This window comes from Aethalodelphis obliquidens, unplaced genomic scaffold (assembly GCF_003676395.1).
Source record: "Aethalodelphis obliquidens isolate GAN/ISIS:26980383/991018 unplaced genomic scaffold, ASM367639v1 scaffold1, whole genome shotgun sequence".
Lineage (NCBI taxonomy): Eukaryota > Metazoa > Chordata > Mammalia > Artiodactyla > Delphinidae > Aethalodelphis > Aethalodelphis obliquidens.
The window spans coordinates 108,507,501-108,527,824 of NW_020837945.1; the positions used below are offsets into that span (position 1 = coordinate 108,507,501).

At 38.6% G+C, this 20,324-nt stretch overlaps 1 protein-coding gene across 1 annotated transcript in view; it reads left to right on the plus strand.

Moving 5' to 3' along the window:
- PLCH1 (phospholipase C eta 1) overlaps nucleotides 1-20,324 on the plus strand; it is a 240,005-nt gene that overhangs the window by 124,521 nt on the left and 95,160 nt on the right. The window contains exons 3-6 of the mRNA XM_027113638.1: nucleotides 4,720-4,866; nucleotides 6,879-7,121; nucleotides 15,225-15,355; nucleotides 18,629-18,799. Of these exons, the coding sequence (XP_026969439.1) occupies nucleotides 4,720-4,866; nucleotides 6,879-7,121; nucleotides 15,225-15,355; nucleotides 18,629-18,799 (692 nt within the window). The remainder of the gene's footprint in view (nucleotides 1-4,719; nucleotides 4,867-6,878; nucleotides 7,122-15,224; nucleotides 15,356-18,628; nucleotides 18,800-20,324) is intronic.

A 20,324-nucleotide genomic window follows, 5' to 3' on the forward strand; every position in this document is an offset into this window, starting at 1 on the left:
CCACGTGCAGCAACAAAGACCCAACGCACCCAAAAAAAATTAAAAAAAAAAAAGTAAAATAAAATTAGATCATCACGCAACTCTAAATATGCCAAAGCCATGGAACTGTACATTTAAAACATTTGAATTTTAATGTATGTAAGTTATATCTCAAAGCTGTCATCAGGTGGCATGTATGGCATTCCTAACAGAATGTGATTTTCTCTGATTCGACCTTGGCTTAAAGACTTGAACCCACTTGGATGCCATATAGACTTAGTGGCAATGTTAGGCATCTCTCCCCCCAAATGATACTTTCTACTACAATGCTTCAAATAGGAAATGTATTTTTTAACAGCATTTTCTGCTTGAGGGACTTAGTGAAATGATAAACCCTAAGGAAATTTACTTATTTTAAACTAACTGTGGCAGAAATGATTGATTTAACCCCTTTAAAGAGATGAATTCTAAAGGACCTTATAGACCACTTTGTTATGCCTTTTATTTTACAGATGAGGCTCTGAGAGTTTTAAAACTCTAATTATGTGGTAAAGTTAGAAATCTACTCATCTGTTCTGCTTTTTAAATATTTATACTATTCTGTTATGCAGCGATTAAAATAATAATTATTAAGAGTCTGTAAAAACATGGAAAGCTGTTTACAATACAAATGAAAAAAAAGCAGGGTGCCAAATGGCTGAAATATCATGATTGCAACAAATATGTCAGTTATGTATTCATATTGAGGCCTGGAGCACAATAGACAGAAACAGTATGTGTGTTATGTAATGGGCTCATGGGCGTTTCTCCCTTAATATTCTTGAACATTGCTGCATTGTATCCAAATAAACTTCTTTTCTAAAAATATTAAGGCTACCACAGGGAGAATGTGATATCAGAGACATAGTTTGTAGCTGCCTGAATCTGTAACCTGCATTTGCAGACTTTCCCCAGATACCTTGCAGCAGTGGAAATGTGTGTGATGAGGTTACATCATCCTAAGCCTCTGGCACTCTTTCTTTGTTTTCCTGCCCCTGGAATTTTGCCTTTGTCTCCTTGTTTCTCACCCTATTTTATGGAATCTACTGATCTGGCATGGCTGGTGAATGACTTTTATAGTGGGTACTGTTACCTATCTCAACTGAAGGTAGAACATGAAGAGATTATGCTGACCCTTAAGTAGTTTAGCTGACACTGGAAGAATATTTTGTCTCTAACATGGGTGATTATTACCCAGTGGGAATGAGTTAGAAAGAAGGAGGGTTCTCCTTCTCTGGTTAGCTGTACAGCTCCAATGGACTGTCTCGTTTGAGGAAGGGAGAAATGGGTTTAGATGACTTTCAAGACTTCACTAGACTTGATTTTTTTCAAGGTGACTGACTATGTGGCTTTTTTTGTGTGATAGGGAACATCATGGAGAAAGCATAAAGCGACTACGTAAACACTTTAAGCAGGACATTGATTCATACCCTAGCTCTGCCAAGTATATTTTGATCATATGTACTTGTTCATGGCAACGGATAATGCTGGAGTTTTAGCCCACGAATGAGTTGGTGGGATAAATGTGAAGCTAGCGAACATTTAATATATTATTCAAACACACTCCCTCTCTAAGGGGTTGGATTCCACTTTCTAAAATGTTTGGGTTTCTTTGGACGATGCTAAGTGATAGGCGGTATTTATTAGCTCAAGTAAGTGATTAAACTTTTATATCGCTGTGCTTTTCCTGTTAAAATGCTGAGAATATCGTAGCCATAGCAGTTCCATTTCAGGGAAAAGAAATGGGACTGTGAAAAGTAAAGGGAAGGAAGGGGCAGTGTGAATAAAGTAGAGGGCACCATGCCAGGTATATAGCGGGTCCTTTCCATAGGTCTGTAGTCTTTGCTTTAGATCTCTGATGGTACAGTTAATTCAATTTTCTGTTCTGGTATAAACAGTTCATTTTATTCTCTCTTCCCAAACAGACATCTTCCTGAATTATGTTTTTTTATCCCACTACTCCTTTGCTCAGAAATATCGAGTGAGTCTCTCTCTTATTGCTGTTGGATTTCAATCTTAGGCCAGCATTCCTAACCCCTGACACCTAGTCTTATCTGGCCCAAAGAATCAAATACCCTGTTAATCCCCTTTTAGGTCACTGTAGACAGAGGACCATCTCTTCCTATCCTCTGATCATACCCCTGCTCTTTCCTGTCCCCAAGCCTCCATTGACACTGTTTTATTACTACACTCAACCCCATCCCAGCACACTGTATTCTCTTTTTACTATGGACTCTCATGTATTTTTGTCTTGGCATTTATTTTTTAAAATATCAGTAATAAAACTGTAATAATAGCTACCATTTATAGTGTTTATATTGTTCCAGGCACCGTTTTCAGTACTTTACATGAATTAACTCATTCAGTCTTCAACAACATTTCAAGGGGTAACATTATTGCCATTTTATACACAAAGACATAGAGGCACAGAGGGATTAAATAATGTGCCTAACCTCCTACAGCTAATAAGTGGCAGATATGGAGTTCCATCCCAGGCTGTCTAGATCCAAACACTGTTCTGAATCATAGCTCTAAACTACCATTTATAAGTTATCTTTTTAAAGGTTTCATGCTCTTGAAAGTTAACCTCTTTAAGTCAAAGTCTCCTTGTTCTCTGCTTCACCTCATTATATAGCCCTGTGCATGGTGCAGGGGGTGACTGTGAATATCTGCTTACTGATGTGACCTAAGGTCGGTGGCCAAAGAAGTTCTAATAGATTTTTCTGGGAGTTTTGGCTTGCGTGGTTAGACTTGATGATTTAATCTTGATACACTGGCTGTCTTCTGTTCTCCCTCTAATGACTGGTGTGAGATGGTCAGGGTGACTGTCAAGAATTCAAATCTGTGGCTTTCATTACCTAAATGAATGGTGCTCAGTGGTAGGTAAATTTACGAATGTGCATGAAACCAAATCTCAGATTTTGTTCTGGTCTTCAAAGTAAACATTTTAAGTTTGCGTGTTTTTTTTTCTTAAGCAGTATTTTATTACTTGCATATTTGGTATGTCATATGAAATGGGTAAGAGCAACCTACACTTCACCTTTCTTGCAGAATCAAATCCCAAAACCATGCTTGATTTTGTGCAGTTCTTCCTTGATTTCTTTGGGAGAAGGAAAGACTCTGCATGGAGGAAATAGTGGAAGTTGGTTATGTTGAAGTTGCCTTGAGTACTCTGTGCATACAATGTTAAGCTTTGGGATCAGGATTTTTCCTAGTAAAAACAAGTTAGCCAAAGAAGCCGAAGGCTAACATTGTTGGAGTTGACTTACTGCATTTCTTTTATCTAATGGTAGGCTGCTTGATCTGGTAGGTACTCAGAGCCAGTTGTTCCTAGTGCTTTAATGGTTGCATCTGTCCTATGTATATTAGTCGGTGAAACAGAAGCTGTTTCTGGCTGATGCAATGAGAAAAGGGTGTTTGGAAGAGTATTGTATAACTTGGAGAACCAAGGGGAAAATGGAATCATTTGCCAGCTTCAGGAAGAGTAACTGTGACAACTGTAACATCTTGGGATGGCCAACCAGGAGTGTCTCTTAAATCTTGTACTTTGAAATGACTCAGTTCCGTTTTCATTCAGTGCTCTACTCAGGGTGCATGTTCCTTGAAAGGGAGTCAGATTTGCTCTCAGCTTAAGTCAGGTGGCCATTTCTTGCTTGGGGTGATTGACGGGCCACCAAAGGCACATGGAATGGGGAAGAAGTATTTCCAAAGGAAAAGTGGGTGCAATTAACAAAGAAAGGGAAGCAGACAACACCAACAGATACAGATGCTCACTTCCATCAAGGTTCGTCTCAAAGAGGAGAATTTAAATGATAGCATTAACTTGGATAATAAGTGATTTGGATTTTATCTGAGTTCAATCACCAAGTTATTTCTCTACTTAGAAAATCCTAGCAGCTAAATTCATTAACAAATATTTTATGTTTAATTGTGAAAACTTGATTTTTTTCCTCATCACTTTTTTTTTTTTTTTTTTTGCGGTACGCGGGCCTCTCACTGTTGTGGCCTCTCCCGTTGCGGAGCACAGGCTCTGGACGCGCAGGCTCAGCGGCCATGGCTCATGGGCCCAGCCGCTCCACAGCATGTGGGATCTTCCCAGACCGGGGCACGAACCCGTGTCCCCTGCATCGGCAGGCGGACTCTCAACCACTGCGCCACCAGGGAAGCCCCTCATCACATTTTAAAACATTTATTTAGCTGTTTTCAAGCATACCCAAAATTATAATGTGAACCCATATACAACTTCAACAATTGTTAAAACATTTTGCCAGTCGTGTTTTTGCTAATTGCATTTTGAAGCATTATCATAAGATGTTTTTACTGCTGGCTATATAAAAAATCACAAGTTTTAACATGAAGCCTGAGAACTTGTTTTATGAACATAAATTCAAGCACCAAATTATCATCGATCTTATACCAAAAGGCATGTTGCCAGCTAGAGCAAAAGACGCTTTGTTCAACAGTAATGCATTGTTTATCTAGAAGTAGCATTTCATTTCTATCAGTAAGGCTTTTCACTGGTTTAAGCCTGATGAATCAATGCTTTAACACCTGTCTCTTCAGATTGCCTCTTCTAAATTTGTCTTCTGGATCTTGAGCCTTTAGGGTGTGATCAGAAGTTTTATTTGACAGTAAGGTTTCTGAACACCAGGACTCACCTGCATTGTGTGAGAGCTGAATGTACTCTAATCTTGTTTGCAGTTGAAAGATGCATGAGTGTCATGCAGTCTGGGACACAGATGATCAAACTGAAGCGTGGGACCAAAGGGCTCGTCCGACTCTTTTACCTGGATGAGCACAGGACCCGCCTCCGATGGAGACCTTCTAGGAAGAGCGAGAAGGCAAAAAGTAAGACTAACTTTTGAATTCTCTGTTCGGCTTGACAGAGTAACACATGGGTTCTATTGGGTGGGCTCTGAAGCTTCAGATCTGTCGACTTTTCATATTTCTGCAAGTTTTAGGGTCAGTTGTTAGAGAATGTGAAGAGACAGAATAAGTGATGACCATTTTTACTTTTGTTAATTCTTTGGAGGAATTTAAATCCATAAAAAGTTTTCTTATCCACGAGTGCTGTAAACGGTAATATTTCCCCTGTGTTGGAGACATATTTTTGTAGTTGGGATATGAGGTTTTATAACTTGACGTCTTTTATTTTCCTATGAAAAGTAAAGGACATCATAAATCCAGTGGGATTTAAAATGTTTTGACATATTCTGAGCACAGTTAACTGATGAATGAATTAACAAAATTGTTTCAGTGATATCAAGTAAAATAGCGTTGATCTGTCTCCTCTGTAAAGCCTCTCTCCCACACCTTCTACACTCAGCACCCAGTCCTTGCTGAGTCCCCTGTAGTGTCTCTCTCATCTGCTCCCTCCCTCCTGTTTTCACAGGGGTCTTCTTCGTCTAGGGTCTCTTCACCTTTCCGGTGGCCTATTGCAAAATCTCCTAACCAAGCTCCATTTTGCTAGTTTCTTCTGCCCCTATCAGATAAGATGCTTTCCTCTTCAGCTCATAGACAACCTCGACTAATTAGGCTTTCGTGATACACAAATTTATTCTCTCACATAACAAGAAACTCAGATTGGCCGGCCTCAGGCATGGGTCATTGAGTCTCTAGTTCTGTTTTCCCTGAGTGCCCTTGGCTCTGTCCCTTGCGTGTTGACATTGTAATCGAGGCAGCAGCAACCTGGCTTCACAACTGATAGGATGGTGAAGATGCAGAAAGGGACCTTCTCTTCAGTGCTTCCTTTTCAAGAGCGAAGAACCCCTTTCCACACCCTTCTCTCAAAGCAGGGTGCTCATGTCTCCTTGGTTAGAACTGGGTTTTGTTCCCAAACCTAAAGCAATCATAGGACATAGAAGTGGGGCCACCCCACTGGCTTGGACCCACTAGAACTTGCCCGGGGGCTGGGCATAGGCTCATTTCCCTGTGAGTCATGTGGAGAACGAGTTAGAAAGACAAATTGGGAACGTGCCATTAAGGCAGAGCAGAGGCGTGGACGGTGTATATGGGCAATCAGTAAGCTTGCAACCCTTCTGATTCATGCCCCCAAACAAGCAAGCAAAAAAACAAAAAATACTGTCTTAGTCTAAAGTAATCCGCTCTGCAAGTGCTTCTGTGACACACACTGGCAGCATTGCTCCACTACCTAAATAATGCTAATCTCTGGTCTGTTACTTCAGCTCCTCATAATCTAGCCTCCAGCTCAATTTATCTCTTTCCAGATCTATCTCCCATTACTCTCCCTCTTGAGCTTTTCAGTCCAGTGTAAATGGCCTGTTTAACATCTGTGGAGCGGGCCTCATGTTTCTGTATCTTTATGTCTCTTTCCCTGGGCTGCCACTGTGTTTTCCCCTCCGCCTCTCTAAGCCCCTCTCTGCCTTTACCCTCATAGCTTTCTCTCTATAAATCCCGATCACATTTAGCTATGCTATTTGGTTACCACCAAATTTTTTTTTTCCCTTCAATTTTTAATGGCTGTTTTATGCATATTGTAAAACGTCAAAGTTGGCTCTAGGTCTTTGTATGTTTTCCTGGCATAAACGTATAAACTATACATTTGACATATTCATAGCCCCCTTTTCTACCAACCTTCTTGTCCTGCTGGGCATATCTGTCTTCCTATCATAAATTTCAATACCCTGACGCAACACCCAGGAGGGTGTTGTCTGGCTGTCCAGGAGAGTAAAGTGGTACATGGAGAAGGTTACTAGCAGGAAATGACAGAGCTTGTATTTCACATTCGGGCTTAATATCACAATTCACAGACAATGAATTTTATTTTTAAATTTTAAGATGATTTTGCTTTCCCTACATATCTTCATCTGCCACATAACTGTGTATCTCTTTCCTCACAGTACTTATTGACTCCATTTACAAAGTCACCGAGGGTCGGCAGTCTGAAATATTCCACAGACAGGCTGAGGGGAACTTTGATCCCAGCTGCTGCTTCACCATCTACCATGGCAACCACATGGAGTCCCTGGACCTCATCACCTCCAACCCTGAGGAGGCCCGCACCTGGATCACAGGCCTCAAGTACCTGATGGCCGGCATCAGTGATGAAGATTCCCTTGCCAAAAGGCAGAGGACCCACGACCAATATCCTCCCTAGAACTTTAATTCTAAACTGTGTGTGAGTGTGTGTGTGAGTGTGTGTGTGTGTGTGTGTGTGTGTGTGTGTGTGTGTGGATTAGACTATATTTTTTTCCCATAATTTTGAGGCTTAAATCCACTTTCCTTGCTGTTTTTTAAATTTAATTTAATTTTTATTTATTTATTTTTGGTTGTGTTGTGTCTTTGTTGCTGCGTGCAGGCTTTCTCTAGTTGCAGCGAGTGGGGGCTACTCTTCGTTGTGGTGTGTGGGCTTCTCATTGCGGTGGCTTCTCTTGTTGCAGAGCACGGACTCTAGGTGTGTGGGCTTCAGTAGCTGTGGCTCACAGGCTCTAGAGCGCAGGCTCAGTAGTTGTGACGCACAGGCTCAGTTGCTCCGCGGCATGTGGGATCTTCCTGGACCAGGGCTCAAACCCGTGTCCCCTGCATTGGCAGACGTATTCTTAACCACTGTGCCACCAGGGAAGCCCCCCATTGCTGTTTTTTTTCTTTACCCTTAGTATCTTTCTGTCCCCTCCTCACTCCCACCCCAAGTAAATGAATGCATAGAACATGTAGAAACTTAAGCTTGCGTGAACTGAGGTGCAGACTTCTTCTGAGGGGACTGGACTTACTTTCACAATCTGTGACATGTGTGGCCTTTCTGAGCTCAGTTTCCTTATCTGTAAAGTGAGAGTGTTAGGTTCGTTGACCGCTTTGGTTCCCTTCCTCACATTTTGAATGGTCTTAAGAATACATGTTCCCCCTCTCCACGTAGGAAATAGTACCACTTCCTTCCTTGGGTGTCATTGGAATGTGCACCCTAATTTTTTCCCAGAGTGGTGGTAAATTTGTGCTGCTTTAGCTATAATCCCTCACCAAGGGCATTGTTGGAGCAGACTGGAAACATTCAGCCCCTGAAAGGATGTTGACAGTGTAAAGGTCTAAGCTGATGAGCCATGATGTTTTCATCAGTATTCACAGCATGCAGATAAATGCAACTGGGATTCATAAATGAACAAAACATAAACATAGGAATTAACTTTCTGTGCTTTTTCCTGCTAGTTTGGTTCCTAACTCCTTTACATTTGATAAAAAACAAATACTGAATCATTGAGAATGCTTTCTGGTGCAAGCCACAGAACCATACTAACAGTGCCTCAAACAATAAAGAATATTCATTTTCTCATGAACAAGAGATCTGAGATAGAGCGGTTTCAGGGTTAGTTAATTCAGTGGCTCATTAGAGACCTAGACTCTGCCATTCTCAGCATGTTGGCTTGGTCCTTTAGCTGGCTACCCTTTGGTCAAAGAGAAGTGCAGCAGCTCTAAACACAGAGAAGTCCTGCCCAGAGGGAACAAAGTTTCTTCTCATAAACGTCCCCCCATTTTTTTTTAAGAGCAAAGAAAAACTTCCCAGGAGCTCCACAAAAGACTACCTCTCATCAATGGCCAGAAATGCTCTTACAGGCCCATTCCTAAACCAACCTCTGACAAGAGAAATTAATATAATTGGACTTTGATCTCAGGACGCTTTTTGCATTTTTAAAAACTGAAGACCCCAAAGAGTTTTTATGTGGGTTCAATCTATTGATATTTGTCATATAAGACATTAAATCTGAGAATTTCAAAAATATCTCACTAAAAATTATAATAAACTATTACATGTTAATGTATTTTTATGAAAAATAACTTTTTCAAAGTAAAAGAAATTAGTGAGAAGTGTGGTATTGCTCTACTCTTCTGCAAGTCTTTAAGGTTTTCTATGTGTAAGATCATATCATCTGCAAACAGATAATTATACTTCTTCCTTTCAGATTTGGATGCCTTTTATTTCTTTTTCTTGCCTAGTTGCTCTGGCTAGAACTTCTAGTACTATGCTGAGAAGAAGTGGTGAAGGCAGGCATCCTTGTCTTGTTCCTGATCTTAGAGGAAAAGTTTTCAGTCTCTAACTATTGAATATAATATTTGCTGTGGTTTTTTCATATATTGCTTTTATTATATTGAGGTAGTTTTCTTCTATTTCTATTTTGTTGAGTGTTTTTATCGTGAAAGGGTGTTGAATTTTGTCAGATGCTTTTTCTGCATCAATTGAGATGATTGTGGTTTTTCTCTTCATTATGTAGATGCAGCATATTACTTTGATCAATTCTTATATGTTGAACCATCCTTGAATTCCAGGACTAAATCTCACTTGGTCATGGTGTATAATCCTTTTAATATGCTGCTGAATTGTATTGCTAGTACAGCTGACCCTTGAACAATGCAGGAGTTGGGGTGCAGACCTCCTGAGCAGTTGAAAATCTGAGTATAACTTTATAGTTGGCCCTCTGTATCTGAGGTTCTGCATCTGTGGATTCAACCAGCTGCAGATTGTGTAGTACTGTAGTACTTATTTATTGAAAAAAGTTTCCCATATAAGTGGACCCACACAATTCAAACCCCTGGTGTTCAAGGATCAACTATATATTGTTGAGGATTTTTCTTTTTTTTTAAATTTCAGGCTAAATATATATTAATTAATTTTTATTTATTTTTGCTATGTTGGGTCTTCGTTTCTGTGTGAGGGCTTCCTCTAGCTGTGGCAAGTGGGGGCCTCTCACTATCACGGCCTCTCTTGTTGTGGAGCACAGGCTCCAGACGCACAGCCTCAGTGCTTGTGGCTCACGGGCCTAGTTGCTCCGCGGCATGTGGGATCCTCCCAGACCAGGGCTCGAACCCGTGTCCCCTGCATTAGTAGGCAGATTCTCAACCTCTGCGCCACCAGGGAAGCCCCTGTTGAGGATTTTTGCATCAGTGTAAATAAGAGATGATGGTCTGTAGTTATCTTGTAGTGTCTTTGTCTGCCTTTGGTGACCTCATAGAATGAGTTAGGAAGTGTTCCCTCCACTTTAATTTTTTTTGGAAAAATTTGAGGATTTTGGTATTTGTTCTTTAAATATTTGATAGAATTCACCAGTGAAACCATCAAGTCCAGGGATTTTCTTTGTTGAGAGATTTTTGATTACTGATTCAATCTTCTTATTAGTTATAGATCTATTCATATTTTCTATTTGTGATATAGTCTTGGTAGGTTTTATATTTCTAGGAATTTGTCCATTTCATTCTAGGTTATTCAATTTTTTGGTGTATAATTTTTTATAGTAGTATCTTATAGTCCTTTATGTTTCTGTAGAATCAGTAGTAATGTCCCCACTTTCACTTCTGATTTTAGTACTTTGAGTCTTTTTTTCTCTTCGTCCATCTAACAAGAGTTTTGTCAATTTTACTGATCTTTTTGATAAAACTACTTTTGGTTTCATTGATTTTTCTCAGTTTTTCTACTTCATATCTGTTCTCATCTTTCTTATTTCCTTCTTTCTGCTATCTATCTTTTTAAATCTATTAAGACTTAATTGCTGCCCTCAAATGTGGTCTATTCTGAAAATGTCCCATGTGCACTTGAGAAGACTGTATATGCTGTTATTGTTGGGTAGAGTGTCTGTATATGTCTGTTAGATCTAGTTGGTTTATTGTGTTGTTTAAATTCTTTATTTCCTTAGTTCTGTCTAGTTGTTCTATCCACTATTGTTAGTGAGGTACTGAAGTCTCCAAGTATTATTGTAGAATTATTTCTCTCTTCAATTTTCACCATTTTTGCCTTATATATTTTGATGATCTGTCATTAGATGCATAAATGTCTATAACTGTTATATCTTCCTGCTGTATTGAGACTTCTATTAATACATAATATCCTTCTTTGTCTCTTACAGCCTTTTTTGATTTAAAGTCTATTGTTTGATGTTAATATAGCCACCCCAGCTCTCTTTTCGTTATGATTTGCATGGAATATCTTTTTCCATCCTTTCATTTTCAACCTGTTTGTGTTTTTGGATCTCAAGTGAGTCTCTTGTAGACAGCATATAGTAGGGTCATGAGTTTTTATCTATTCTGTCAATCTGTCTTTTGATTGGGGAGTTTAATTCATTTACATTAAAATAATTATTGATAAGGATTAATATCCATTATTGTGCTATTTGTTTTCTTTATGCCTTATAGCTTTCTTGGTCTCTTATTTCTTGCATTATGTCTTCTTTTTTTGTATTAAAATAGTTAAATCCCATTTATATAAATTCTATAGCTGTTTTCTTTGTGGTTGCCTTGGGGATTACATTTAATGTCCTAAAGTTACAATACTGTAGTTTGAATTTTTACCAGCTTAGGTGAATAGTTTTTTTTAACATGATTTGTTTGTCCATGTTTACTGGCAGTAGAAAGCTGTCATATTTGAATTAATCAGATTGACAGTTGAGGAATTTCATATTCTGAAAATATGCTATCTGGAAACCAAGTGTACCCCAGAACCACACAGGGGAACAATTTTACAAGAAATATTGAAGAGTTGATGTTTATGTCAGTGAGGAAAGAAAAGGAAACAGGAAATTAATGAATAATGAAGAGGAAGCTGATGTCAAAAATAGGGAATGTTATATTGAGTCAGAGAACCATTCTCATACAGATTTGTCAGAATTGGATAGGGGTTTAGATAATGTCTTAATATCAAAATGACATCCTTGATTGGATGTAAATTTAATAACATTAATTGAGGAGAACAGAGCTGATATGTTCATTTTCATTACATTTCAATTAGGCCTGAAAATTTCAACTGTGAATGAATAATGAGAATAATGAATCTTAAATAGTTGTGTGAAAAAAATCCATCCAGTGTAAAGTGAAATAGAAGTTATTTCTGCAGTGTGGCCATGTTGAATGGAGGTAGATGAAGTACTCGGGTCTATCAGAAGCAATACAGTATTGTGGTTAAGGAGCAAGACAGTGCTGCCCTGTCTGGGTCCAGCCCCAGCTCTGCCGTGTACTATGTAACTTTGGGGGACTTACTTAAACTCTTTTACTTCAGAGTCTTTATCTGTAACATGGTGATGACGATAATGATGGTGTCTGCCCTATGTCATTGTGTGACCATCAAATGAGTTGATTATACACAAAGTGCTTTGAACACTGTCCAGCTCATATTAAGCATTTTATAAACAGTAGCTGCTGTTGTTATTGCTAAAGAGAGATAAGGGTTGGCAAATCTTTTGCTTTTCCTGTTCAGATAGATTGATGTCTGAAAACTCGATGGTCCCAGCATGCAAAGATGATGATGCTGGCATATTCCTCCATCAGATCATTCTCCTCCTTGGTGCCCCCACCTTACCTCTTAATGCCACTTGGGAAATTATTACCTGTAGAAGACTCTATGGGTGTTGTAAACTAAAGCCTTACACCTTCCCTATAAATCAGGGGTCCTGCAAACTGCAGCCTATAGGTAAATCTGACCCACCACCTTTTTATATGGGCTTCTAAGCTAACAATGGGTTTTCAATGGTTGAAAAAATCGAAAGAAGTATAAAGTTTTGTGACATGAAATTTTAGCCAATTAATTTATGTATTGTCTATGGTAGTTTCTGTGTAACAATGGCATAGTAGAGTAGTTGCAATTGAGACCAAATGGCCTGCAAAACCTAAAATATTTATTATCAGGCCCTCTTCAGAAAAAATTTGCCCACCCCTGCGCTAAATAATACCGTTCAATGCTTTACATTCTCCTAAAGTGTTTTTTTTTTTTTTTTTTTTTGCGGTACACGGGCCTCTCACTGTTATGGCCTCTCCCGTTGCGGAGCACAGGCTCCGGACGCGCAGGCTCAGCGGCCATGGCTCACGGGCCCAGCCGCTCCGCGGCATGTGGGATCTTCCCGGACCGGGGCACGAACCTGCGTCCCCTGCATCGGCAGGCGGACTCTCAACCACTGCGCCACCAGGGAAGCCCTCTTCTAAAGTTTTTTGATTAGACAATACTAGGCCGTAACTTTTCATTCAGTTTTTACTCTCCTAGTTTTTCTTTGCAGAAATACTATTTCTTTTCTTAAATTTATCATGTATTGGCTATGAATCATTAATTCAGGGTTTTCTTGGGCACTCACGTCTCAGTTATGAACAACAACTTTGAGGTATCAGAATACTTTTACCTGCAATTATATCTTATACCATGTGTACTGTTACTGAGAGAGAATGGTATTTCCTTTCATAGAATCTTACAGTTGGAAGGGGCTTCAGGGTCATCTAGTTGTGCTCACTGACATTATACATGAAGAAATGGAAGCCCCAAGAGGTGATGTAAGTGACCCACTGTCACAGGGCCAGGTCAGCATGGAATCAGAAGTAGTGTATATTTCTTTATCTGAGTCAACCTCTGTTTCTGTCTTACCAATCCCAGATCCCCCAAACCAATTGTCAAGGCCAGCTTGTGTGTTGACACTGAAGGCCTTGCAGACACAGGCTCACCCAAAAGGGTTTGTTTCTGCAGAATATTCCTGCTTAGTGTCTGCTTGTATCTGCTTCTTCTCTGGAGAAGTCTTTGAGATGCTTTGATAAAGAAGTATAAAATAAAAGGATGAAAATGCTGCCATCCTTGGACTCATTTATTCATTTCTTTGAACTCTGGCCAAATATTTTGTGGGGCACAGAGCAGTGTTCACAGTCAAAAGAAATAGAGCTCATGCAATGGGTGCTGTATTCCCAGAAAACAGAAAAAAATGAGATTCAGGTACTTACTAGTAATTGGCCCAAATGTTTCACTCTTTTGATTCTTCAGTTATTTTTCCCCTGGTCCTGGGTCACCCTTTAATTCCCAGGTATCATATATAATGAGGTCCTTCCTGAACTCTATGAGGAACAATTGAATTTGAAAGAACTGGGCTGGTTATATTCAAATGTTATAAAGGGAACAAAATGTGAAACAGATATTTACGATTGAAAAATCACTTCTATTTAACTTCAGGAGAAATAAGACTAATTTTCCAGTTTTTACTTTCTAAGGTATAATCTCCTATAATCATAGTTTGAATCACCTAAGAAGTATAAGTGTTCTGAGTTACTACTGGGAGGTTAGTTAATATTTCGTCTTAAATGAAAATTTTCAGTTTGATGTCACCTGTTTGATAAGCAAACGTTATTCTTTGACACTTTCCTTTGACCTACTCCCATTCTCCCATTTCTTAGATTTAAACCTAAGTCTTCCCCTTACTTTGATTCTGTTTTTCTCCCATCATCTTCATTATTTTCCTCTTCATTACCCTTTGAATTTTGAAGCTCAATTTGTTTTTCTAAATGTACATACCATTCCTACCTTCTGTTATCTACCCCCTAACAACTGTGAATCATACATTTTTAAAAAGCCCTCTGCTAAAACTTAACTGGGAATTTTAAGCTCATCCATTTGTTACCAGTTATTCTGCTTCCTCACTATGTAAAACGACCCAAGACTCATCCTCCTGGGGGCCTTTTAAAATCTCAGTTCACATGATGTAAATCCTTTGTATCTAAACTCATATCCTCAGGCACCTAGTATCATACCTGAGCTTTGAAGCAACCTCTATCATATCAGGCTTGCAGTTCCTATTAATGTCCTTGATTTAGAAGTTGAGGATATTAGGTAAGAATTGTCAAAGTTAGTCATAGGTAAAGGAGCAGTGTAGAGACAGGCCTTCTGTGCAGGAGAAAACAGTGCTAGACCAAGTTGAAGGAGACCTGGGGTTGAGACCTGGTTCTCTTACTAATTCTTACCAAATTTCTCCCTCTCTTCTAGTTTTATATCCTCATCTGAACAATGAGGAGATTGAATGAGATGGTCTAAGCTTCTAACTGTAAGAGGGGGACTGAGAAAAGGGAATTGAAAAGATCATGTTGTGTAGGGGTATTGTGAAGGTAAAAAAAAAAATGCTGGATGAAAGGTCATAGATGGAGAAGATAAGGCCTAAATTTGGTATACATGGGGTCTCATCACATCACAGAGATGCTTTAACAGTTTGGATAAAATCTTAAAGAAGCTCCCAGAGTAATATGGTTTGACTCTCATTTCCCAGTGAAGGGAATCACCTATATGTGCTCTCCTTCCCCCAGTTCCTTTTGTTGTCACTGTTAGTAGCTCACTAAGAGCCTGTGGATTGCAGGTCCTCCTCAAAAGAATTTCTTCTCAAGTTTGGTGTGAATGATAAATGTCCTTGTGAGTATTCTGTGAAAGCAGTTTTTATTTTGATGAAAATGCAAGTGTTTTTCTTGACCTTTCTGCAAGTGGGTGAAGCAGACCTTTGAGGAAGCTGATAAGAACGGTGATGGCTTATTGAACATTGAAGAGATACACCAATTGATGCACAAACTAAATGTCAATCTGCCCCGAAGAAAAGTCAGACAAATGTTTCAGGTATATTTTCACAATTGGATTGGCCTTATGTAAAATACACGTTGGAGGTTATCGATATACTGAGGTATTTCAAAAGGCTATTTTGCCTTGTTGGAAGCTAATATTACTACTCTGTATTGTTTTGTTTTTCTTTGAAGACAGAGGCATTTTATTTCATCAAGGAAAACTTCCTAAACTTAACATGCATCCACAGTTTCACTTCCTAAAGTGCTTTGTTGTTGTTGTTGCCATTTTCAGAGAGTAATTCTAAGCATTTAACCTGATACTTAAATAAGGGGGTAAATGGGATCAAGTCACTTGGAGAGGATGATAAGATCTCATCTACCAACCTCATGGTCTGTTGTGAGGATCAGAATAAAGACCGAGTAACACGACAAAATAGCACGCGTGGAAGTCCTCAAGAGCCCTCTATTTTGTTACAGAGGAGTTTAAGATTTAGAATCCTTAAGGCTTAGAAGTGCTGTATCACGTCTACCATTTAGGGAGCCCTCCAGAAGTTCACTCCAGCTGCTTGTTGGTGTTAGATGAGATGCTCTTTCCCTGTTGGTAAGTTCTGGAGGAAAATCCATGGGCCCAAACTTATTCTGTGGCCCCCAGCTGGGATTGTAGTCAGTCTTCCACCTAAGGTGCAAAAGTGAGTTCTGTTAAGTTAAAGTTGGTGCAAAGACATGTTAGATTATTAGTAATTAGTAGACTACTAATTCAGGAAATGCTCTTATTTGGAGATAAGTCATATGTATAATCCATGTTTTGCAGTGATTTTCTAAGTGACTAGGTAGGTGATATTTTTAATATGTAAAATTAAGTATAAGCGTTATATTTTATGATGTTTAATGTTTTGTGCTTCCTTTGTTTTCTAACCTCATGTTATCAGAGATGGTAAGGGCAGAAACAGCATGAGGGGTGAGTTGCAACAATGAATGGAAGATGGAAGATGGCTTCGATCTGTGACCTCTTACGGTCACAGGTCCTGTGGTCTTGTCCTTGGAAGCTGGAGATGGTTTGCACTGGGGGAACTGGGTCCCATTGCACTGAAGAGAATGGAAAGAAGAGGAAGGAATGAGATAGTCTATAAAAGGAACCAGAGATGGAATGAGGGACTTTGGAGGGAAATGAGTTGTCACAGAGTGAATTGTTTTTAAGTTATATGGAAAGGTTTGCCATGTTCTTGGCACTCCCTGTGACATCTTACTTTTGTTCTATTTCGAGTCCCACCTCCCCATGCATTCCTTTCCATAGGAGATATTCATAGTACTGGAGAGATAGCTCTGATTAAATCAGAGAGGCCACGCTTAAATAGGAGGGCAAAATCTATACCTACAAAAATAATGATTTGGGGGGTACTTTTTGGAAATAAGATAGAGAAGTAACATAAGATATTAAACTATTTTTACTTCTGTATTTTTTCCTCCTTCAGACACATTTTATCTCTAATACACTGAGTATTTTAGAGGGTAAACCGGGAAATATTTATGTCAAAAGTCTCGTAAGTTCAAAGTTAATGCTTTAGAGAAGTTTTAAGAAAACAGTAAGGTCTCTTTTTATGACCTTGGATTTAAAGACTGAAAGACTTCTCAAGCCGGCAGTGACTAGAGAAGCAGCTGGACTTCTATTGTATGTAGAATATTTCTATCATAGGTCTTGCATGTAGCAGAGTTCTGTGAGTGCTCAGGGTGGAGTGATGGAAACAAAGATCTTAGTATTATTTTAAGGAACTTTTTTTTCTGAGTTGCTGGTAAAGACATTAAAGCCTTCCTGGAATTTTCTTTGCCTTTTTGTTGCAGTACAAGATTCAGCTGGTTTCTTTTAAAAATAGTCTTTTAAGGTATGGATAGCTTCTTTTGAAGTCTTTGATGCTATTGCTTAAACCTTAGAGTTTACTGTTCTTAATGGTTTAGGCATTTCCAAGGAAGTCTTGAAAAATGTATCATCTCTCTATCCAGGTCTAGATATTTTGAAACAAACTTATGGCAGAAATATGAACATTAGACCTACTTTCTTTGGATGCAAAGACTCTACAACCAAGAGCCTCAAACACCAAAAATGTTGGTATTCTGTAGACCAATCTGTCTCTGCCTTTAAAATGACAGAAAGCAACAGCATCACAGAGAAACAGTGTATGATTTAAATATTGGTCTAAGTGTTTGCTCATAATTGACCCAAAGTTAGCAAAGTTTAAAAAAGTATATTTTTATACACACTTTGACTTTCAAAACTGTATTTAAAACCACATACCAGCTGACTATATGTCACAACATCTATGAATTTCAAAATGCCATTCAGTCCCTGTCAGTTTTTGCTCAGCTACAACTGTGTTCACTTGATAGGAGATCATGTAAATGGATTGGTTTTTCATTATATATCCCCAACAGTTTTATGGTTTTATGACAAATTCAGCCAATCCAAAGGCAGGTACGTGGCGAAAGATCCTTGCTCAATAATTACTAGGAACAAATAATTTCAACTAGTGATCAGTCCAGATGGATTTTTCAGGCTTTTATGGAGGAAAAGGTAACAATGATGCTGATGGCTGTAAGAGCAATAAGCTACCTATGCAAAATTAAGAGAGATTCTATTATAGGTAAAAATTACATTTGATTGAATCGCAGTTCAGAAGCTGATGAGAGACTAGAATTTTCATCATGTATTAAATGTATTTTCTCTCTTTTGTTCTTGATTAGTCTTGTCCAAAATTTCTTTTATTAGTTTTGTCAAAAGACCAGCTTTGGGTTTAATTGCTCACCTTTGATGTTATATCTGCTTGTTTTCTATTTCATTGCTTTCTGCTTTTGCTTATAATTTATTTCCTTCTATTTTCTTTAGCTTAACTTTTTTCTAGCTTTTGGAGTTGAATTATTAGCTTCTCTGATTTTAATCTACATTGCTTATACATTGAAAACTTCAAGTTTCCTTCTAACTACTGCATCACGCAAGTTGTAACACGTGGTACATGTGTTTACTTCTGTACGTTTCATTTCCTATTTAGAAATGTGTTTTTTCCAGACACAGTTTTTTTTAAGCTTTGTTTGTTGCTTTTTAAATTTACTGTGACCAGAGAAATTAGTTTTTATAAGGTTGATTCTTTATAATTTGAAACTTTTTTGTGGCCTAATATATAGTCGGTTTTTAAATTGATCCATGTGTGCTTGAAAGAACTTATTTACCATTTGTGAAATGTGTATTAGCCTTTTTTATAGTAAATATTATTTCCGGCTACTGAATTTCCTATTTCAAACTCTCACACTGCCTTGTTATTTTCTATGCCTCTTTCAGGAAGCTGATACAGATGAGAATCAGGGAACTTTGACATTTGAAGAGTTCTGTGTTTTTTACAAAATGATGTCATTGAGACGGGACCTTTATTTGTTGCTTTTGAGCTACAGTGACAAGAAAGATCACCTAACTGTGGAAGAACTGGCTCAGTTTTTGAAGGTGGAGCAAAAGGTATCATTAGACTGTTAAACTGAATGTTTACTTAAAAATACTTGTGAAAGATACATGAGTTTTTCTTGAGGTTGGGTGTAGGTATACTTTACATTTAGAATAGAGGGGTAAATATCACAATTCCACAAAAATCTTATCTATGAGTTATTTAAAATGTGTTTCCAGCATCTTTAAAGAGGGAGTGACAAATTGAACACTTATACAATTTTTAACCTTAAATATGCATATTTTTCCACAGAGTAGTGGCAATTAACTCATGTGTTTCCTTTCAGATACCATGGTAATGTTTTCTTTATAGTAATAACATAGCTAGACATTTATTAACTATGACATAATTCTTAACTAGCAGTATAGTAATTCATTGGTAAATATCTTCCTTCATACCTTGCCCTGTGCATCTCTTCCATTTTGGCTGCGCTGTATACTTTATAATTAACCAGTAATAGTAAGTAAAGCACTTTTCTGAATTCTGTGAGTCATTCTGGCGAATCTTGGAAACTGAGTTGTGGGAATTGACAAAGACTTTCTCCTTAATGAAACAAACTCTAAGCAGGCTCTTTTGAGCCAGTTTTTCGAAGGTTCCATCATTTGGCCTTGTCCTTAAGAGTCCAGCTGTAGCAAGAATCCTAAGTCAGTTTAACCAGAGTCTCCGTCCTCGATATCTAATCGCCCTCAATATCTGATAAAATTCCTCGCCTATCACTATTCCCTGGGTGATATTTGATCAGCCTGGCCTGCATTTCAGGAAGAATCCTGTTAGGTTGGGTTAGCCAGAATCCCCTCTTATGCCTCCACTGACCCCTACCTTCCTCCTGGGCTATAAATCCCCACTTGTATTCGCAAATAAGCCAGTTCTATACTGAGCTCTCTTTTTCCGTTTTGTAACAGTTACTGATTAAAATCTATTTTTACTGTTTTAAGTAATGTCCAGAACTCCCAAATTTGTAGTAGGCCAGGCAGAAGTGGGGGTAGCCTGAGACCTCATCTGCGGCATCTGAAGCAGGGTTAGCCTGTGGGACTGAGCCCTGCAGGGTCTAATGCTGACTCCAGATGGTAAGCGTCATGACTGAATTGCATTGCTGGATACCCAGCTAGTGTCGGAGAGTCAGAGTTGGTGGTGTCAGAAAAAAGACACTAGACCTGGTAATATTTTACTTTATCCCGTTACCACAATCACATGCATTTTAGGAATCACAGATCCAGATTTTATACATTTTGTTGTTGCTTTAAGGATTAAGCCAGATAGGGTTAGCAAAATGTTTTATCAAAATCAGTTATTTTAGTTTGATAATTTGGCAAAGGCAGAGATTTTCCATTAACAAAGTTAGCTGTTAAGGCAGGCAGAAAATGGGAATGGGGTAATAGAAGAATTATTTTCCCCAGAGAACATGCCCTTTCTAAATCATTATTCCCTGTTTCCTGCAATTATAACTACTCCTGCATTGTCATCAGAAGAACTCTTCACAGTATAGTGGAAAGAACCTTAGACTAGGAGTACAGAAAATCTGCATTTCATATCCTGCAA